General features: G+C 40.7%; 1 protein-coding gene across 1 annotated transcript in view; it reads right to left on the minus strand.

Annotated features, from left to right (window-relative positions):
• Window positions 1-1,550: 1,550 nt before the first annotated feature.
• SLC12A8 (solute carrier family 12 member 8) overlaps window positions 1,551-20,939 on the minus strand; it is an 82,343-nt gene continuing 62,954 nt past the window's right edge. The window contains exons 8-13 of the mRNA XM_056861376.1: window positions 18,809-18,955; window positions 16,860-17,538; window positions 14,516-14,613; window positions 12,638-12,755; window positions 6,499-6,559; window positions 1,551-1,914 (exon numbers count right to left, since the gene is read on the minus strand). Of these exons, the coding sequence (XP_056717354.1) occupies window positions 1,713-1,914; window positions 6,499-6,559; window positions 12,638-12,755; window positions 14,516-14,613; window positions 16,860-17,538; window positions 18,809-18,955 (1,305 nt within the window). The 3' untranslated portion in view covers window positions 1,551-1,712. The remainder of the gene's footprint in view (window positions 1,915-6,498; window positions 6,560-12,637; window positions 12,756-14,515; window positions 14,614-16,859; window positions 17,539-18,808; window positions 18,956-20,939) is intronic.

Consider the following 20,939-nt stretch of genomic DNA (forward strand, 5'->3'; position numbering starts at 1 on the left):
ATTGTTACAAGGGCTGGATATGACAAAAAGGTCATATGGTTGGGCCAGGTCATGTCTTGCCAACCAGATTGAGTGTGGGGAGGGTATCTGCCTTGGCTGATTTGCGGGCCGGATCCTGCCCTCGGGCTTTATGTTAGATATCCCTGTTCTAGAGGGTTTGGATCCACTTATCTTGAGTGAAGTGGTGTTGGCTTTTGTATAGCGGATTGAGCTTGGGATGCTCATGGACAGACTTGCTGTTCAAAAAGCAGGCTGGTGCAGTAGCCAAAAGCGCCTTCTATCAGCTGCATCTGGTTCACCAACTCTCAGACTTAGCCAGTCTGATCACACTGATCCATGCTTTTGTAACCTTGCAGTTGGATTACTGTAAAGTACTCTATGTTGGACTGCCCTTGAGGACAACCCAGAAACTATAACTGGTCCAGAAGGCCACAGCCTGGTTACTGTTAGGGGTTAGCCTATGGGACCATCTGGAATTTTGTTAATTATCAGTTTGTTCTCCCCTTGCAAGAAAGTGCTGATTATTTTTTGTTATTTTTCATTATCATAATTTAGAGATATTGCAATAGTATTAATAAAAAATAGCAGCAGTTTGGCATGCAAAGCAAAAAGCAATGCTTAATCGAACCTCTGTACCCCCAAACTTCAAAACCAATAAATACCATTGATTCATCAATGCCATTGCTGACCATGGGGGAGAACAGGCAATAATTAAGCCTTAAGAGAAGGATGAAAATGTAGACAGATGATATCACTGAGAAAGCTGAATAGTGCTTTGACTGTCCATACTGGACAACCAAATACTGCAATTGTGTTGCATGATTTAAAAAATCACCAGAAATCAAGATATATATGAAAGAAAGGAAAAAGTGGAGTGCAATGGACTCCCAACATTTGAATTCTCTGAGTGAATAAATCATAGCAATTTCAGCCTAAATGGCTAGTATAGAAGTGCCTTCTGGCCATCTGATACCCCCTTTAGCAGCACGGTTGTTCCTATGGTCCTTCAAATAAAGTGTTCTCCTCAGTCTTGACACTACCTTTATATGCCACACAAGCAATGGACTTCAGATATCATTAGCATCATATTAAAAATAGTGTGGGACCAATTGAATAGGCAGCAGTAGCTATGCAGGTAAAGATACTTAGAAATATGTTTGCATAAGATAAGTCAAGCACAAACATTGATCTCTTTAAGTATCATTCAAAGTCTTGGGGGTTTAAAACAAAGAAGAAAAGCTTCATGGAATATGTCTGGAATGGGCAAGTTACTTCATACTGCATGAATCCTAAAAAAGTTGCATATGAAAGTTTAGTCTTGTTTTGAACAGCTTCAGAATTGTGTGACCAGATCTCAGCTTTCTTTTAGCTCAACTACTCCACATTTTCCCCTGAAATTTCCTCTACCTATCCAGTTCTGTGTTACATGTTAATAGAATAAGAGGTGTCATATGAACAATTTACAACAAAAATAAAACGATTTTATAACATTATATTATGACATTAAACAAAATGATTGTGCAGTTATTGTGAAAAAAATTAGTCCCAATGTTCCAAAAAGGTCATAAATCTCTTTTTGAACAGAACAAGGTTTAGAAGCCTTGGCTGTAAACCTGGCCTTTTCCCCTTTAATTGGAAGTTTCAGCATTCATTAAAATCAATTGTGAAAGGGCAAGCCATTTAATCAGGCGGTGTGTCTGTGGTCAGTGTTTTTAATTGGCTGGTGGACTGAATGGCATGTTCCTTTCTCGTTGGAACTGATTAACAAACTCTTCTCTGGTGATAACAGAGGAATGGTGGTAGCGGTCCCGGGAGGCAAAATCTGTATTCTCTTCAGTGAGCTGCGTGGTCTCCATGCCAACTGTTGCAAAGGACGGTGTCACAACAAACCGCTCTTCCAGGGATGGCCTTCCCCTAAAAGACAAAAGAACACAGAACCTTCAGATGCCCCATTGTTTCCCAATACATCTGCAGCTGCGCTCTGAACTGGGTAAACAAAACAAAATAGAAAAGGAATCTGCACTACTATGTACAGACATGACGCTTCAAGAAAGAATGCAAACTTTTTCTTATAACTCCAGGGTTTGAACAAAATTCATAAAAGACCAGTTCCTTATACTAGGTTTTATTTTTAAATGCTGGTAAAAGTTTTCTTCTTCATGCATACACTTGCCTATCCCAGTTATTTCTGACCAGCTTCAAAATGTTCCAGTCCTATAAAACCAGGTGAACATTTATTTTTAGTTATATTTAAACTTTTTGGCTGAAATAATAAAATGATTTAAAATTATTTCTGTACCTCCTTCTTGGCATTTCCCAAAGTTAGCAGGCAACAATCCAGGGAGTGGAGGGAAAAGAATCCATTAAGTTTATCGTGCATTTTTAGGGTTTTTGTACTGAATGCAAAAAGACGCTAGGCACTGCTTCAGTTTTTAATGAGTGGAAGTTGAATATATTTAGATCCAACCTCATCTGCATTCACAGGTATTTTGCAGCATCTTTCTTACTGAAGTATTCCTCACTGGTGGTCAGAAAATTAGCCACGAAGGCCTCCTTGACTTGTTGCAAAGACATTGTCTACCTTGGCAGCTGGTTTTTAGCAGAAGGTAAAATGAAAACAAAAAAACAGCTTCCACTGAAGCCCTTCCACCTTCAATATATTTCCCAAGTTGCCAGCACAGCAAGAAGTATGTTACAAAGTGCTTTCACATCACCAAATGCTGGTGGTCCTATGTTCTTCAAGCAAAGTTGGTGGAAACAGGGAGCTTCTACAGTCTGAGTCTAGTTAACTTCAAGTGGAGTACTGATGTTGGGGTCAAAATATAGAGTATTTGGGGCTGATTTATTCATTATCAGTGATGCCATGAGGAATATCCAGAAAGTACATGTGATACCCATGTTACTATTTTATCGAACAGCACTCCAAGTTCTAGTTTGCTAGCTGGGTTTGCTAGCTGCATTTTCACAGCAATAATAAGCTGCAGCCAAAGGCTTGCATTCCACCAGAGGGTTTTCATGGATGGAAGTATGGAAGAACAAAAAGCTCCCTGGAAATGCTGCTCCTGGGGGTCCCCTGTCTCCAAGAAGGAGCATTTCAGTGGACATTTTGGGCTGCAGTGGGAGGGGGGGAGTAAGAAAGTTGCACTCTGCAGGTGGAAATCCTCTGCAGATATGTTCTGGTAAATCCAAACTAGAGAAATTCAAAACTTTGAAACAGAAGCACTTCCTTGGCACAAAACAGCTTCATATTTACATTTTTTACACTTTGAATTATAGGCTAATCATCAGGAAGAACTCTTGGGACAGGAAGCTGGCTCCAGGCATGTGAAGAAGTATAGAATAGGAAGGGTGATTACATGCAGGCCCCTGATGTGAGGGAATATTAGCACGTGTATCTTGTTACGCCAAAGTGAATAATTATGTACTTGATAAAATTCCCTTTTGTGCAAAAAAAAAAAAAAAAATACAGGAGTCTGTCTGCATTTGCACCTGGTCACCCTGGGAAGAACTGGTGGTTGATAAGACATAAATTTATGCAGAGTGGGGAAAACAAGACGGAGTCCAGAAAGAAGACATGTAAGGGACAAGGAAAACAAACAAATCAAAACAAAAAAGCCCTTTGTATATTTCATCAGATAGGGTAAGTGCTAGACATCTATCATGACCCCATCTGTAATCCTGGCTGATATCCCAGAGACATTATTCCTGACGGATGGCAGGGTAAAAGGCCATTTGCTGGCAACCTCTCCTTACATGCTTTTTAGCCCATCTCTATGGTCACTGCAGAACTGGGAACCAGGCAAATGCTTCTGCATTTATCTTCAGATTGTGACAACTTGGCTGTAATATCAGTAAATTAACTGCAGCGACCACAATCTCAGCTGAGGTTTGTAGCACACACTGGGGAGCTGCCCAGGCCATCTTAGAAGGCTGATATAAATATCATAAGGGAGATTTAGGTTGATGACTACTCTGAAACGCACATCCACATGGGACTACAATCAGTAGAACACTTAATCGGTATAAATATTCATGTGCCTATTCTGCAATTTGTAAAAAATAATGTTTCAAAAGTTAATTTTGTTTATCTTCACATTGGGGGTTACCGCACTTGTATTCCCAGCGATGTATGAAGAGTTTGAAAACGTTATAAAAAATACTGTTCGCACTTTCTATGTATTCCCACCGATGTATTAAGATCCACAATAGCCATGCGGATTAGTTTTGGATTCCACATGTTAACAGATCACTTCAGGATACAATGGTTCCACGTTAACATACCACACCCTCATTAGCACATTATCTTGATACTTACAGGACAATGGTTAGCACATTACCTTTAATACTTTGCAGGACAATGACTCAGCTCAAACCCAACCCCCTTCTGACTATATATTACTCTTCCTACACACTTGACACTGAGAGACACTGTCCTTCAGTGTTACTCCTCTGAAGATGCCTGCCACAGCTGCTGGCGAAACGTCAGGAAAGAAAATACCAAGACCACGGTCACACAGCCCGGATAGCCTACAATAACCAATGTATTAAGAGTTTGAAAACATTATAAAAAATACTGTTTGCACTTTGTTTGGCCCCTTTAGCTGTGAAGGCGTCTTCCAACCATTTATAAGCCGTGGTATCCAAAAACCCTTTTAAAGCGATGTTTTTTTACAACATTTTCAAACTCTTAATACATCGCTGGGAATACAAAGTGCGGTAACCCCCTTAATGTTGTGGTTTCAGGCTACTACCATTCTAGCTGTTTATAGAAAATCCAGTTGATATTGTTACTACTCTGCAGCATTCCAGTATGTTTCCTTATTGTCTTTCTATCTTTTTCAGACCTGATTTGTGGCAATATTTTAAACTTAAAAGCCAGCATGTCTGTTGTGGCTCAGCAAAATACTGCTGAGAATTTCCAGGGCTTCCTTTTTATTTCTGCTTCTTTCCTCTCTTGTTTTTATTGTAGTCAATTTGATCCATTTGATCCTAGCTTTCGCACAGTGGCCATGGCACACCTGATCCTTAACCAGTTCGTGATCCTGACATGGGGAGGAAACATTTGTTCATTGCTGCTTTTCTCTCTGCAGCTAAGTGATAGCTTATTATTTTTGCATTAACTTTTATGCTTAACATTTTGCATTTGCACAATTATGATTATTTAAAAAGAAAACGAATGAGAAGTAGTTTCAGTTGTAAAAATAAAGGAGATCATTAATATAGACATACATACCAAAATAACTAATTACAGATCAATTCAGGAAGTAGTTAATATGCTGGAAAAACAGTAGTGGTTGTGAAGAGCAATGGAACCATCATTTTAATTGCAACTGATTATGGAAAAGAAATGAATGAGCTGGACAAAAGTGTCTTAATGTGGAAGCAACTATTTGTGCGGCAATAGCCTTGTTAGAATAGGCTGTTAGAATGCGTGATAAAAGCTGAAAAAAGTTGAAAAAGAGCATCTCTAAGTGATGCGACAGCACAGAGAAGATGTGGGAGCACAGTAAATAACAGCCCATTCCTGACCCTTGCAGCCTCCAGGGGTGGCGTGGCCGAGGCACTGCCGCAGCGCCTCCAAAGATGTTTTCCAGCCGGTGCAAGGCAAAAAAAAACAACCTTTTAAAACATAAATTAGTGAAAATGGGGAAAATAGCCCCATTGAAAACAGTGATGCTGCACCAACAAAAAGCTGGCACAACACTGCTGTTTCTGAAGGGGGTGTTCCTGGGCTGGAAGGGGTCAGGAAGCTGACTACAGTCAGCTCTGCTCCTGGGAATGCCCCGGGAATGCCCCCCCTCCCATGCCAGCACTGCAGTTCTCTTCTGGGATTTAGGTCACAGAGAGGCTGCAGTGGTGGAGGAGCCCTGTGCAGCTCTGCGGTGCCCAGGTGCTGACAGAAATGCCCCTGTGCCAGCGTAAGTGCCCCTTATTCCGTGCTAAGAGGTCACGCTGCCTCCACACCACTTTCAGCCCAAACCTCAGGAATTATTACAATGGCAAATATTGGGAGCAGAAAGATTTTTTGCTTCTATCAAGGAAACAGTAGCCAGTTATAACTAACAAAATGTTAAGAAGCAATACAAATTGCAATGGAATTGGGAGCTCATGACAAGCAAGAAAAATGATATAAAGAGGGATCTATAGAAAGTAAGCCCTGACCTGGATGGCCCAGGCTAGCCTGATCTTGTCAGATCTCAGAAGCTAAGCAGGGTCAGCCCTGGCTAGTATTTGGATGGGAGACCACCAAGGAATACAAGGGTTGCTGATCAGAGGAAGGCACTGGCAAACCACCTCTGTTTGTCTCTTGCCATGAAAACCCCAAAAGGGGTTGCCATAAGTCGGCTGTGACTTGACAGCACTTTACACACACACATAGAAAGTAAGGATCAACTCAAGCCAAAGTTCAGACTCAGTATCATTATTAGCTATGCAACGTAACAATTTTAAAGGAATTACACAAGTGGATTGTGTCTTTTCCTAGTTACTGACACCAACCTGCAGGTATTAATCAAAAGTAGTTTCATCCACTTGAAAAAACTGAAATTAGCTGCAGCACCTTTAGAAAAAGAAAATTAATTGTTAGTTTAATACATAATCTAAAAATAGCCTAAAGCCTTTTAAAAATACTCCTCACAACCCAGCACCGATCCTGTATAATCCAAAGCAATACCAAAACAGAAATGGGGAGAAAAACCTGACCCCAGAAAAACCAGGTATCCAAAGAATTGCCTAATAATTATACTGATATGTAATATCTACATACAGTCTGTATTAATCCTTTCAGTAATGGTTCCACAGAGGATAAATCTTAAAACCTATTCCCACCAATATTAAAATATTTGGGTTACTTTGGATTAGGTCCCCAAAGCAGGCTGACAAATGGCCCTATAACAGTATGAATACCAGTGGTTTGCATAAAATAAACTAGCAGAACTTTAATACAATACACCATCAGAAGTAGTATTTAGTCGCCATATGGATTTTTGGTTTTAATCTAAAGTGGATTTTACTCCAAGCTTTTAATTGCAATCTATTATGTATTATTGTATTGTATTTTAAATTGAATGTATTGTTATTGTTACTGATGTGAGCTGCCTTGAGCCTGGCACTGGCTGGGAAAGGGCAGGATAAAAAAATCTAATAAAATAAATGTGTGTGTGTGTAAAGTGCCGTCAAGTCGCAGCCGACTTATGGCGACCCCTTTTTGGGGTTTTCATGGCAAGAGACTAACAGAGGTGGTTTGCCAGTGCCTTCCTCTGCACAGCAACCCTGGTATTCCTTGGTGGTCTCCCATCCAAATACTAACCAGGGCCGACCCTGCTTAGCTTCTGAGATCTGACGAGATCAGGCTAGCCTGGGCCATCCAGGTCAGGGTAATAAAATAAATAGTTGAACAAAATTCAATAAAACCAAATGCATTTGGTTTTACTGCATTTTTAAACTATTTGTATTGTATTCAAGTTCTGCAAGTTTATTTTATGTAACTCATTAGTATCCATACTATTACTCTAGAACACTCTGTGAGGTAGGTTACTCTGTGAGGTAGGTTAAGCTGAGAGTATGTGACTGGGCCAAGGTCTCCTAGTGAGCTTCCATTGCAGACTGGTGATTCAAACCTGGGCCTCCAAGATCCTAGTCTGAAACACCACTTTGGTTTTCATGGGATGGCTGGTGTTGAACAGTAGCAAGCAGCCGGGTCTAAGTCAGTCATATAAGTTGGGTGGTAGCAAGATGTCTGGTGATTGTTGTAAGGCCAGCCTCAATGAGGCCTCCCTCAAAGTCCAAAACAGACCTGGAAAGGGCCCCGTCCTCTCCCCTTTTTTTTCTGACAGGAACCAAGGCTTGATGGCTGACAATACTGTTTTGGTTGCCTAGCAATGGCCACCGAGGGCAGTTTTTTTTAAAGCTATAGGTGCTGCTTCTATTATTATTATCTGTTGCTATTATTATCTATTATTTTGACTCAAAATCTTACAACAAAGACTGTTACCATATATGGAACAAGAAATGCCCGATGTTCAAGCTGGATTCAGAAGAGGAAGAGGCACTAGAGATCATATTGCAAACTTATGTTGGTTAGTAGAGCATACGAGAGAATTTCAGAAGAAAATCAGCTTGTGTTTCATTGATTACAGCAAAGCTTTTGACTGTGTGCATTACGAAAAGCTATGGCAGGTTTTAAAGAAAATGGGTGTACCACAATATCTGATTGTTTTGATGCGCAACCTGTATTCTGGACAAGAGGCCATGGTTAGGACAGAATATGGAGAAACAGAATGGTTTCCATTTGGCAAAGGTGTTAGACAAGGATGTATTTTATCTCCCTACCTCTTCAATCTGTATGCAGAGCATATTGGTAGGAAAAATGGATTCGATTTGGATGAAGGTGGAGTGAAAATTGGGGGGAGGAATATCAACAATTTGAGATATGCTGATGATACTACATTACTGGCAAAAAATAGTGAAGACTTGAAACGACTACTTCTGAAAGTTAAAAGAGAAAGTGCCAAAGCAGGACTGCAACTGAACATCAAGAAGACAAAAGTAATGACCACAGGAGAATTACACAACTTTAAGGTTGACAATGAGGAAATTGAAATTGTTGAAGACTTTCTATTCCTTGGTTCCATCATCAACCAAAAGGGAGACTGCAGCCAAGAAATCAGAAGGAGATTGAGACTGGGAAGGGAAACCATGAAGGAGCTAGAAAAGATTGTTAAGTGTAAGGATGTGTCACTGGCCACCAAGATTAAGTTAATTCATGCCATTTTATTCCCTATTACTATGTATGGGTGTGAGAGCTGGACAATGAAGAAAGCTGATAGGAAGAAAGTAGATTCCTTTGAAATATGGTGTTGGAGGAGAGTGTTACGGATACCCTGGACCACCCAAAAAACAAATCAGTGGGTTATAGATCAAATCAAGCCTGAACTGACTCTAGAAGCTAAAATGACTAAACTTGAGACCGTCGTACTTTGGACACATTATGAGAAGACAAGAGTCACTAGAAAAGACAATCATGCTAGGAAAAGTTGAAGGCAGCAGGAAAAGAGGAAGACCCAACAAGAGATGGATTGACTCTATAAAGGAAGCCACGGCCCTCAATTTGCAAGATCTGAGCAAGGCTGTTAAGGATAGGACACTTTGGAGAACATTGATTCATAGGGTCGCCCTGAGTTGGAAACAACAAAATTACACTTAACACACATTATTTTGGGTGGGGGTTTCAGACTTTTCTGCAAATGTGGGGCTTTCTTTTCAGGTTTATAGGAAGATGACCCTGATCTGGATGGCCCTGGCTACCCTAATCTCGTCAGATCTCAGAAGCTAAAAAGGTTCGGCCCTGGTTAGAACTTGGATGGGAGACCACCAATGAATACCAGGGTTGCTATGCAGAGGAAGGCAATGGCAAACCACTTCTGTTAGCCTCTTGCCTACAAAACCCCACTGGGTTGCCATAAGTCAGCTGCAACTTGATGGCACTTAACACACACATACACATACAGGAAGAGATGTCTTGTCTTTTCATGGTTCAGATCTCCCGATTTAGGTATCCACAGATTTGGCCATGTTGAGAATTATATTGATACAAGAGGCAACCCACTGTTGAAACCAAGGCTTCAACTGGCAATACTGCTGTGGTCACCTAGTAAGGGCCACAGAGAGCATTTGTTTTGTTTTGTTTTAAGCTACAGGTGCTGCTTCTGTTATCTTTGCAGGGGTTAACGTTTTTTGTTTTAAAATTACAGACTTTTCTGCAAACCTGGGGCTGTTCTCAGGTTTGTAGAAAAATCTGTCTTGTCTGTTCAAGACTCCAGTCTCCATATTTAAGTATCCACAGATTTGGCCACTTTAAAAATTAAATATAAACACTGGAAAGAAAGGCAACACTCAGCATATCTTAACACCCACAGTTCCTTATAATGTTCTAAAGTGTAGATTAATAATTCCTAAATGTTTCGGTAAAATGTCAATGCCCCTAGAAGATTTTATTGATTTGCCTCTTCTGTTAGTGTTTATTCCCAAGGCAGTATGCATTGAACACAAAGGTCCACAATTCTATTTATGCCACTGTGTGTTTGCAATTTAAGAAGTGACGGAGTGCGACTGCAATTTTGATCCCCCCAAACTGAGAAACACAGCGTAGAAGGGTTTAACTGTTTAGGATTGCAATGCTGAGCTCTGAATACCATTTAGTATTAAGTACTGAAATAGAGCCCCGTGGCGCAGAGTGGTAAGCTGCAGTACTGCAGTCCAAGCTCTGCTCACGATCTGAGTTCGATCCCGATGGAAGTTGGTTTCAGGTAGCCGGCTCAAGGTTAACTCAGCCTTCCATCCTTTCGAGGTCGGTAAAATGAACACCCAGCTTGCTGGGGGTAAAGGGAAGATGACTGGGGAAGGCACTGGCAAACCACCCCATAAAAACAAAGTCTGCCTAGTAAACGTTGGGATGTGACGTCACCCCATGGGTCAGGAATGACCCGGTGCTTGCACAGGGGACCTTTACCTTTACTGAAATAATGCAAAAAACTAATCATCTGCACAGTCTCTTGTAGTGACCTTTACCTTGAAGATTATGTTATCAGTTAACATTTCTCACATATTTCACATGTTTAATTCTTAAATCAAAGAGCCTCCTGCTTCCAGTTAAATATTGATATTTAATTATCTAAGTATTGAAATTCTAGTCTTCACTGGAGTTTTCTCGGTTAATGGACAGGATTTACTGATCTTTTCCCTATTAAATATTATAGAAATTCCTTTATAGAAACCATTCTTCCTAATTTATTACACAATGATTTAACAAAATATATTAATATATTAAAATATTTCAGTTTGTCAAAAAGCATAATTAATCTAATCATACTAATTGCATCCAGACAGTATTAAACACTGTATTATATTACATACACAAACACATTGCAATTAAATTACACATACAATCTGTCCCTGCATCTGCTCAGGATGTCACGGCCTCCAGAACAATCAGACAAAATCATCCAGTTTTGGCTTGTCAGAAATAGTTCAAGGGTACATAGTTCTGTCTAGCCATTTTTGAACAGTTTCATTACATTTTGCCTGGAGATGCGTATGGAGTGCTTGAGTGACTACCTGTGAGTTGGACCAAATGCTCCTCCTGACTAGTGCAAACCAGTTGAATCCTTTGTTGGCTAAAGTTATTAATGGTTCACTTAAGGGTAGTATTGCAGGGATCCATGTTTGTTTGGCCCTTACTTAAATACTCTAATTAGCTGAAGATTCCCCCAGCAAGCTATCAATATGTCCCCAAGCTTCCATTTGTGAGGGAGGCTGTTGAGCAACTGGTTGTAAATGAGTTTTAAGGTACAGTTCAGGTACGAAAAATGCAGAGAAGTTCTCCATTAATTCTTTCCTCCAGCCCACTTATGAAACTCCTGCTTATTAGAGACTTCTCAAAAACTAAGCTTTGGGTTTATCAGATTAATGCTAAAGGAGCAGAAGGTTGGGGATGTAGCTCTATTTTAGTCTGGCCAGGTTTTAATTTGGCCAAGTTTCATTCTGCTTTCATGGAAACTGTGTGTGTGAAGTGCCGTCAAGTCGCAGCTGACTTATGGCGACCCCTTTTTTGGGTTTTCATGGCAAGAGACTAACAGAGGTGGTTTGCCAGTGCCTTCCTCTGCACAGCAACCCTGGTATTCCTTGGTGGTCTCCCATCCAAATACTAATTGAAGCTGAATCCAGCCAAGAAAGAAGTAATGCTGGTTGGAAAGGCAGATAATTCAAGAGGGGCTGAATCCACTTGTCCCAGATGGAGTAAAGTTGGGTTTTTCAGAGCAGATTAAGAACTTGGGGGTCCTCATGGACCCCGCCTTGCTTTTGGAAAAGCAAGTTGACATGGTGACCTTATCAGCCTCTTATCAGCTGCATCTGAATTGCCAGCTTTCTCGTTACTTACCTCAACCAATCTGGCCACGCTGATCCATGCTTCTGTCGTCTCACAGCTGTATTACTGCAATGTGGCTTTGAAGATAACCCAGAAACTATAACTGGTCCAGAATGCAGCAGTCTAATATTATTAGAAGCTAGCCACTGGGAACATATATATTGGCCATTTTGATACAGCTACATTGGCTGCCAGTCTGTTTCTGAGTTTAATTCAAGGTGTTTGTTATGACCCTTAAAGCCCTTCCCAACCAGAAGCCCACATATTTAAAGGACTGTCTCCTAGAGCAGCCCGTCTGCCATAGACCAGAGCCCAAGGGCCTTTTCCATCGTGGTTCCAGCTCTGTGGAATGGGCTCCCTGAAGAGGTGAGAGGGCCCCCCTCCTTGGAGATCTTTAGGAGGCACTGCAAGGCTTTTGAGAGGGGTTGGATGGCAGGCATCTTTTAAGGGGTGGAGGGGGGAAGAGATTTGGGGTTTCCTATTTTATTTTTTGTTTTAACAGAAGTTTTAAAAACTATTTATTATAAGCCACCTGGAACTATGAGGGCACGTGGGATATAAATCACTGTCTCTGCCCCCTCCCCAAAATAGTTTGGGATAGGGCAAGCTATGTGTAAATAGATTAATTAAAAAGTTTTGGATTAGAGTGCTTCAACATTTAGTTTTATAAAATCTGAAGCAGTTCTAATACTGTGGACTGAATATACTTACCAGGTGGTAGTCCTGGACTCACTTGTCCAATGTAGAAATACAGAATAGTTGCTAGCCCCAAATTGACAAGGGTGTAGATCCACTGAATGACAAACATAATGGCAAGGGATCCTACTGCCTATTGAAAAAGATAAAATAGTTAGGATTATTCTGTGACACATTAACTGTTGCTACTGCTAAGTAATATACTGGATCAAAACTGCTCTTGGTAGAAGGTTTCTCTGATTATTCTTGAGATGCCAAGCATTACTGGGTTTTCACAAGGGGAGAAAATTGCTTATATTCTCAGACTGCTTTTGGCAACTTTTCAGGATCTAAATCACACGACCCCCCCCTCCTCCCTTGTGTGTGATAAAGCTTTGCTGAAGTGGTCCAGTGAGTAGACCGCAACCAGCATATCTGATGTGATGGTGTGATCCAAGCATGTGGTATGAAGAAAATCATATGACCCACAACAGTCTTATCATGTCAATAATCCAATTTTTAATTCACAAAGTAAATATACCACAGGGTTGGGTCATACTGATTCCAAACTGTAACTGGTGTTACATTAAACTTGGGCAGACTCAGGTTCACGCACTCCCCTGCTCACCCCATCATGAGCCCACTAGCTACTTTTAGGGTTTTTTTTGAATCATAGTTTGACATTACATCCAAATTGACAAGCTTTGGTTTGTGCTTGCCTGTCAAGACAGGGCTGTAAAAAAAAGATACCCCCCCCCCAAAAAATGGTTTTGTAAACATGAAAGTAATAATTAGTATATGAAGATACTCTTTTGTAATCTTTGTATTTTGTTTTTTTTCTTTTATTGTATTGTTTTGTTTTGTGTTATAAACATTAATAAAAATTTATATATTTTAAAAAAAGACAGCTGTAAACCAGTTGTTCTTAGTCTGGAATCCTTGTTTGTATGCCCAGCACAAACCATGGTTGTTGGTTCTGATACAATGGCATTATAAGCCAGAAACCAAAAAATAGTAATCAGCTATGAGGTTCATGAGAAGTAGGACACAAAGGTAGTAGTCCTTCTTTGCAAGTTTTCCATCTGGTACACAAAGGCAGATGACCAGGGAGGTTTCAATTAGCACTCGTGCTAATATCTTTTTATCCTTCATGGATTTGTCTAATCCTCCTCTGAAACACTCTAAGCCATTACATCTTCCCCCTGTCATGTTACATCTGACTTATGGCATTCCCTAGTGCGATTTTCAAGGGAAGAGACTTTATGAGGTGGTTTGCCATTGCCTGCCTCCGGGTCATGACCCTGGTATTCCTTGAAGGTCTCCCATCCAAATACTTGCCAGGGTCAACCCTGCTAAGCTTCTGAAATCTGACAAGATCAAGCTCTCTCGCTCTCTCTTAATAAACATTTTAATTGTTTTAATTACAGCTGTTAGTCATGTCTTGACCACACATATAAACAAAAACCTTGAAATCTTAACTCCAATAGGCTTCATCTTACACAGTCATGGATATGCTCCTAGTGGTATTATGCTCTCATTGGGTAGCCTATTAGAAAGTATTATTAAACCCCCTTAGGCCTTATAGGGAAAGGTGGGTTTAAAATAAATATTTTTTCTGTATCTACAATAAGCTTCATCTTTTGTAGAAGAGCAAAGGATTCTGCCATGATCTCATTCCAGAATACCTTGCTTTTTACAATTCCATTTCTTCCTCTGGGTTTCCCAGCTACCAACTGCAAAACAGGTGTACTATTGCATTGTACAACAGAACTTTTCCTATAAAGCCTGAATGTGCGTTTGTAATGGCAATATCTTAATAAGATTCCTCTTCATTTACTTACTGTCCTAAGGCCATCAACGGGTGTTTCATACAGAAATAAATAAACATTGGAAATATCAGGAAGTATGACTCACACCAATAAGAGAAGCCCAATGGTTACAGAGTCTGGAGTAGAAGGACACTGGCATTTTCTGAATTTCTAACTCTTGACTTCGTTGTTTTACATTTAAATCTGCCAAATAAAAAAAGACAAAGCCATGAGAATAAACCATACCATAGATTCTCAATCTGTTACTGTTCAGCGGGATAAGCTTTCTGTATGAATACTCCATGCCTGAACTACCACAAGTGTTTTTGTACCATCAAACCTTTCAGGATTAATTCCAGTTATGGTAGGGGTCCCTAACCTTGTTGAGCTTGTAGGCACTTTTCAAATTTTAAGAACAAATAGTGGGTATCACCACAAAAGGGCTGCATGGGAACTGAACCAACCACAAAACATTGGGAGGTTCCATCACAAACCCCTTCCTGTGAGCAAGCCAGATTTTTCTGAACGGGTGCTCCCTGAAGACACAAAGGTAATCCCTCCTGGGCACTTCTGAAGAACATCCTGCACGGATTCACTCTGCTTTGGGGGAGAAGGAAGAGGGTGCCAGGAAACACACTGGTGGGCAACATGGCACTCATGGGCACCATGTTGGTGATCCATCATTGATGCTATCTAAGTTCAAGTCTGGCTGCAGTTCTTCACCCTTTCTATCAAATTATCAAGTCCAGTGGTAGTACTTACTTTCCTGCCACTTTTCCTCAAACCCCTTTTCCCTGCCACAATCTTTGCTATCACCATATTTCTTGCTAAAAGAACCCCCTTTTAAAGATGACAGTTTACCTGATAATATATATAAAAAGCAGAAAATATACTATATAAATGTATATAAGGTTTTTTTTTAGTTTCAGTCACCTTTAATGGCATGATAATAAAATAGTGTATATGTTTTAATTATATGAATTTTAATTTCCATAATGTATTCTGATTACAAAATTTGAATTTGAAATTTGAAAATGCATTATTTGAAATGTATCTTAGTAGCTGCCAGGTTGTGACTAAGGTCCCTTTCAAACAGCCCTTATAATCCGTTTTAGCAACCGGTTGCTAACAGCTATTTTGTGTCACTTCAGACATCATTGTTTTGGCTCCCAGCTGCCATCGGATTTTTTTTTAACCTTTTCATACAAAGCCGCTTGTGTCCCATTGGCAAGGCGAGGTTGAGCAGGTTTTATCTAAACTGCTTTCTTCCGTTTTCAGCTCTTCTTTGCACTTTTGAATCACTGTAGAGTGCTGTTTAAAATGTCTGGAGCACTTTTAAAAGGACTGCGCTCCCCCCCCTCCGCCGCCATTTTTAGCAGCACATTCTTTTTCACATTTTTTAAATGTTCTAACTTTTGCGCTATACTGCTAGACCAATATAGCAATTCAGTCCTATATTGTGTGTAAAGTGCCGTCAAGTTGCAGCCGACTTATGGCAACCCCTTTTGGGGTTTTCTTGGCAAGAGACTAACAGAGGTGGTTTGCCAGTGCCTTCCTCTGCATAGCAACCCTGGCATTCCTTTGGTCTCCCATCCAAATACTAACCAAGGCTGACCTCAGTCCTATATTGCCAGCATTCAAATGCATTGAATTGCCACATTGGTCTAGCACTATAGCGCAAAAGTTAGAATGTTTTTAAAATGCAAAAAAGAATGCACCACAAAAAAAGGCATGGAGAAAAAGCGGCACTGTTTGAAATGGGCAGAGTTCTTCAGAGTGCTTTAGAGATAACTCATTAATGGATTGAAATGTGCTGTATGAAACCCCCATCCCTGTATTGCTTTGCCTGGAATTGAGCCAACAACAGAAAACATCTGGTTTGAAACGGTAATGTGAAAGGGGCCCGTGTCTCCTAAGAATGAGTGGATAATAAACAATCTTATGGAATACAGGCTACTGACAGTTCCTTTGGTTCTTTACTTTGCCACAATTTTATAATAAGCAAACTTTTAAAGAGCTGGAGTTATCCAAGCATGCATTAGCAGTAAATTCCCTTCCTAAATCATAATGAGTATTATGAGATGAAGACCACAGTTCTTTTTGCTTTTATAGCAGGGGTATAACTTTAGTTTGCTGTTCAGGATATTAGCAAGCTATTTCCCACTGTGCCAAATTAAAATACATTCTGCTGCATGTACAAAAGGTGAGTATGGAAGACCACTGGGTAGAATATCGTAAACAGTAAATCTTCCTGCACTGAATTAAATCTGGGCTTCTATGTCGTAGGCAAATGAGATTAGAATCTCCAGTGAACCATTAACATAAATTTTATGGTCATATAAAAATACTGCCTTTGATATGACCACATAAAACAGGTCTCTAGCCTCATCTACTAGGGTACCAGCAAGATTATACATTTTTAAAAAATCTGTGTTTCTAATCTGTTTTACCTTCAGTTTTCTGACTGGGTGTATTTTGTATCTCATTAAAATGCTGGTTTCCATCTTGGCTGAGCTTCTGCTTGGCTTCCATAGTTGCAGATGGAGAGGCACCTTCTTCACCCTGATAACTTGTTTCTGAAAAGCTCTGCATATTTTTGTCATTGGATTCCAGGACCTCCCTGCAGAGATCTTGAGCAACAGTCGCATTATTATCCAGATCCAAGAGAAAGCTGTCTTGTAACATTTGTTTGGTTGCTTTCTTTTGTTTTCTCTGCTTGACTGATTTGCTAGTATCTGGGTCTTTCCCCTTTGTTTCATTACTAGCAACTGGCTCATTACTGAGAGGTCTAAAAAGTTGGTCCATGTCTTTTGTGAATTCTAGCAATGTGCCATCTGATCTACTTTGAATTATTCCATCTGATCCATAGCTGAAGGGTTTGTCCTGTATTAAAGGCCGAGAACAGCTCAGCATAACCTTGGAGTCCTGTCTGCATAATCTTTTGGCATTCTGCTGAAGGTTGTAGCTCATGGAGACAGAGAAATAGGAGTAATCCACCATAATGTATGTAAGCATGAAGTTTATGGTGACTATTGAAGCGAGGGTGTTCACTTGGCCAATGAAAACGAATGCCATGGTGATAAGGCTTGTTAAACAGATCGCAGCCACTGGAGTTTTGTTTGGTCCTTTCTATATTAAAGTAAAAAAAATACTAATGTTTGTTACTTATTGGCAATAATTTGATCTAGAACATTTCCATATAATGTTCTGTACATCTTAATGCATGTCTTGTCCATCTTGTCCTCTTGAACTGCCTGGTAAGAAGGGCACAGCCAGGGAAGGTGAGAGGACGGCAGGGTCAATGGCCTGCACAGGGACCAAAAACTATCAGATTTAGAAGTTTAGTGGTAACCCACTCTCTACATGGAGCTTCTGTTCTATTGGAGAAAAGGTTGTAACAAATTTTTGTTCTTCAAAAGCAGAACACGAGGCACTCAATAAAACTCCCCGAGAATTAGCTGGCAAAGAGGGAGTTCAGCATATCAGAGGCAAGGCAAGCAGGCTGATGGTAGCTAAAGAAGGATGTGTTTAAAGGTACTAGATGAGCTAATGTGTAGAATGACAGTTCACTCCAATGAATGTCATGGTCTAGGGACACTATAGGTTTTTCTACCCAACATTTAGATTATTTCAGTATTTATCATTGATAATGACTTGGTATCAAAGAATCCCTTAGCTTCTGGAATCTCAGTTATTAGGCCACTACTGGTCTGACAATACATAACAGATAAGGCAATGGTATGCATGAGTAAAGTGCTGCCAAGTTGCAGCTGACTTATGGTAAACGCAGCCTCAAATCACTGCAGAGCCAGAGGTTGCCGGGTTGTGCCGGGCGGGGGGTGGACAAGCCAGAGTTTGGGGCGGCAGGGGCAGCAGTAGAAGCCGGGAGCCCCAGGGGCTGCCGGCCATGCTGGGTTTCCCCGCGTCTTCTCGGGGCGGCGGCAGAGCGGAAATGGCGGCGTCTCGCCTGACGCCCAGCTGGTGAGCCGCGCTCTGCCTGTTGGGGTGGGGAGCCTAGTTCAAATGAGCCAATGGGCTCGAGGCTCTAAAGGGGGCGGGCCTTCCTGAAGTCAGACCTGGGGTGTTTCACTCAGGTCCGACTTCCCGGCTTAAAAGAAGGGGCCGCTCGCTGTTGCTCCCAGCCAACTTATGGTAACCCTGTAGGGTTGTCAGGGCAAAAGACGTTCAGAGGTGGTTTGCCATTGCCTGCCTCTGCATAGCAACCTTGGACTTTGTTAGTGGACTCCCATCCAAGTACTAACCAGGGCCAACCTTGCTTAGCTTCCAAGATCTGACAAGATTGGGCAAGCCTGGGCCAACCAAATTGGGGCCAGCCAAAGGTATGCATATCTGAAATTTAGTGTATTGAGAAAAAAGTCTTCAATCCTTGTTTACTAACCCCTCGTCCAAGGAATGCAAGAATTGGTATCACTTTCTCTTGAGCAATACATTGAAGGATTCGGGGTGCTCCATAGAGACCTCCCATACAGGATGCTAGAGATGAAATGTACAGACCAATTAAGAACAAGAATCCCACCAAGGAGACCTAAAAGAAAAGGGGAAAAACAGAGAAAAACTGGTATGTTTCTTGATTAATGTCCCAAGAATTCTTGCTGGAGAAATACATTCAACAGAAACCAATGGGGCTTCCACATCAGAGCTTGTATAGCTTGGCTAAGAGTGTGAGTTGTCCAGGATTCACCTCAGCCATGAATTTATTAGGTGGCTTTAGGGAAGCTGCAGCTGTCAGCTTCAGTACTGTCTGAAACATGAAGATCTGGCCTACTTTACCAGGCATCTGAATTACAATATACGTCAAATATATAATTCCTTCCAAATAAATGTGTTCAGGGTTGATCTTAAGTTTAAACTTAAAAGTTTAAAAGAACCTTTTCCTGGGAGTAAACCCCATTGAATAGACCTGAGCAGGATTCTGAGTAGATCTGCTTGTACAAAATCACTGAAGTGAACAGAAACTGTTCAGAAACCATTTTAATGTAGTTATTTCAGAAGAACTTGCCCACAAAAGCATGGTGGTAGACACTGCACTTCTAATTAACAACATGAAAGCATAAACTTTAATTTGCTCTGGGCAGCAAGTATAAACTATTAACCGAGTAAAGCAATCTCATGGAAAACGCTGCACTTAGCCGCAATTTTCTTAGGCAAACTGTACCAGTTTCAGGAAATAGAGCAGAGCATCAGATACTAGATTCCACTTACAAACTGGAAGCTAGCCTGGACAGAGTTTTATTTCAGGAAAGTGCACTTATGGAGATAGATCATCAAACAGAGAAAGACATACAACCCTAAAAGCTTCCAGATAACTAGAAAACAATCCTATATGTCCAGTGAAGATCAATATTGTGTTTTTTGTGTTTAAAAATTACAGGGTGGGAGGAAATCGATTAAATCATGAATCTAAATCAAATGCATTTAAAAAAAAACATGTTATAAAGGACTTAAAGTACCAAATTATGTAAGACAGAAACAGCTGCTCCCTTGTAATTGTCGATTGTGCTTGTACAGGGCAACTATCCTTTTGTCTTAGACCCTATTTTACATTCACAGGTAATTTCTTTTTTTAACACTATCAAAATGTAACAACTTCACATTCAAATCCTATGTGTGCTTACTTGGAATTGCCCACCAAGTTAAGTGGGGCTTATCCCAAGCAAGTGGACCAAGGATTGCAGTATTAAGTCCTTAAACCAGCTTGAAGTTCAGACACTCATGCACCTTTTGATCTGATAGCCAATCTGAGCATTCCTACAAAAACTATATCCTTATTTCCCCCTTTTCATTACAATAACTAGAGGCTTCAGCTTAAAGGAGCCTCATTCTACATAGCCCTCTACAGAAAGGTCTGCAAATATCTTAAAATGTAGACTAGGCAGTCTTGGCCAAATGTGAACAAATGAGACACAAATCCAAGTTCCAGCATAGAAGGTGATGCTGACCAGCACCACAGCTCCAAACGTTTCTACTTACAGTACAATCCTGACTTCAATGGACTTAGAAGGGTATTATTTTGCTTAGGATGGAACTGTTAGACACTTCAGCCACACATCTCTCTTTTTTGCCACTTTTATCATTAAAGCTACTCTATCTGACTGCTTAACTGTAGCCGTGCTGTTTTACTGTTACGGTGCATTCACAAGGCATGATCAGCAGTCCCTTTCAACCAATTCTGGTTGAATAAAGTACTGATGGAAGCTGGCTGTACAATTAGAGGTAGAGGCAAGAGGTAAAAAGGGAGGGTCCAGAGTGTGCAGATCTGTCAGACAAGTCAGGAGCGATACTGAGGATATGACCATCTTCTGGTCACTAGAGGCGGTGGGGGGGAGGTAGTTGTGAATTTCCTGCATTGTGCAGGGGGTTGGACTTGATGGCCCTGGTGGTCCCTTCCAACTCTATTATTCTATGTCAAACTGTCATATTATCCTGTGGCTTAGAGCACTCTACACTTTCCAGAAGCATTTCCGTGTTAAATTAGCACTATTACTCAGGGATCACTTACTTGTCTCCAT

This window comes from Euleptes europaea, chromosome 15 (assembly GCF_029931775.1).
Source record: "Euleptes europaea isolate rEulEur1 chromosome 15, rEulEur1.hap1, whole genome shotgun sequence".
NCBI lineage: Eukaryota > Metazoa > Chordata > Lepidosauria > Squamata > Sphaerodactylidae > Euleptes > Euleptes europaea.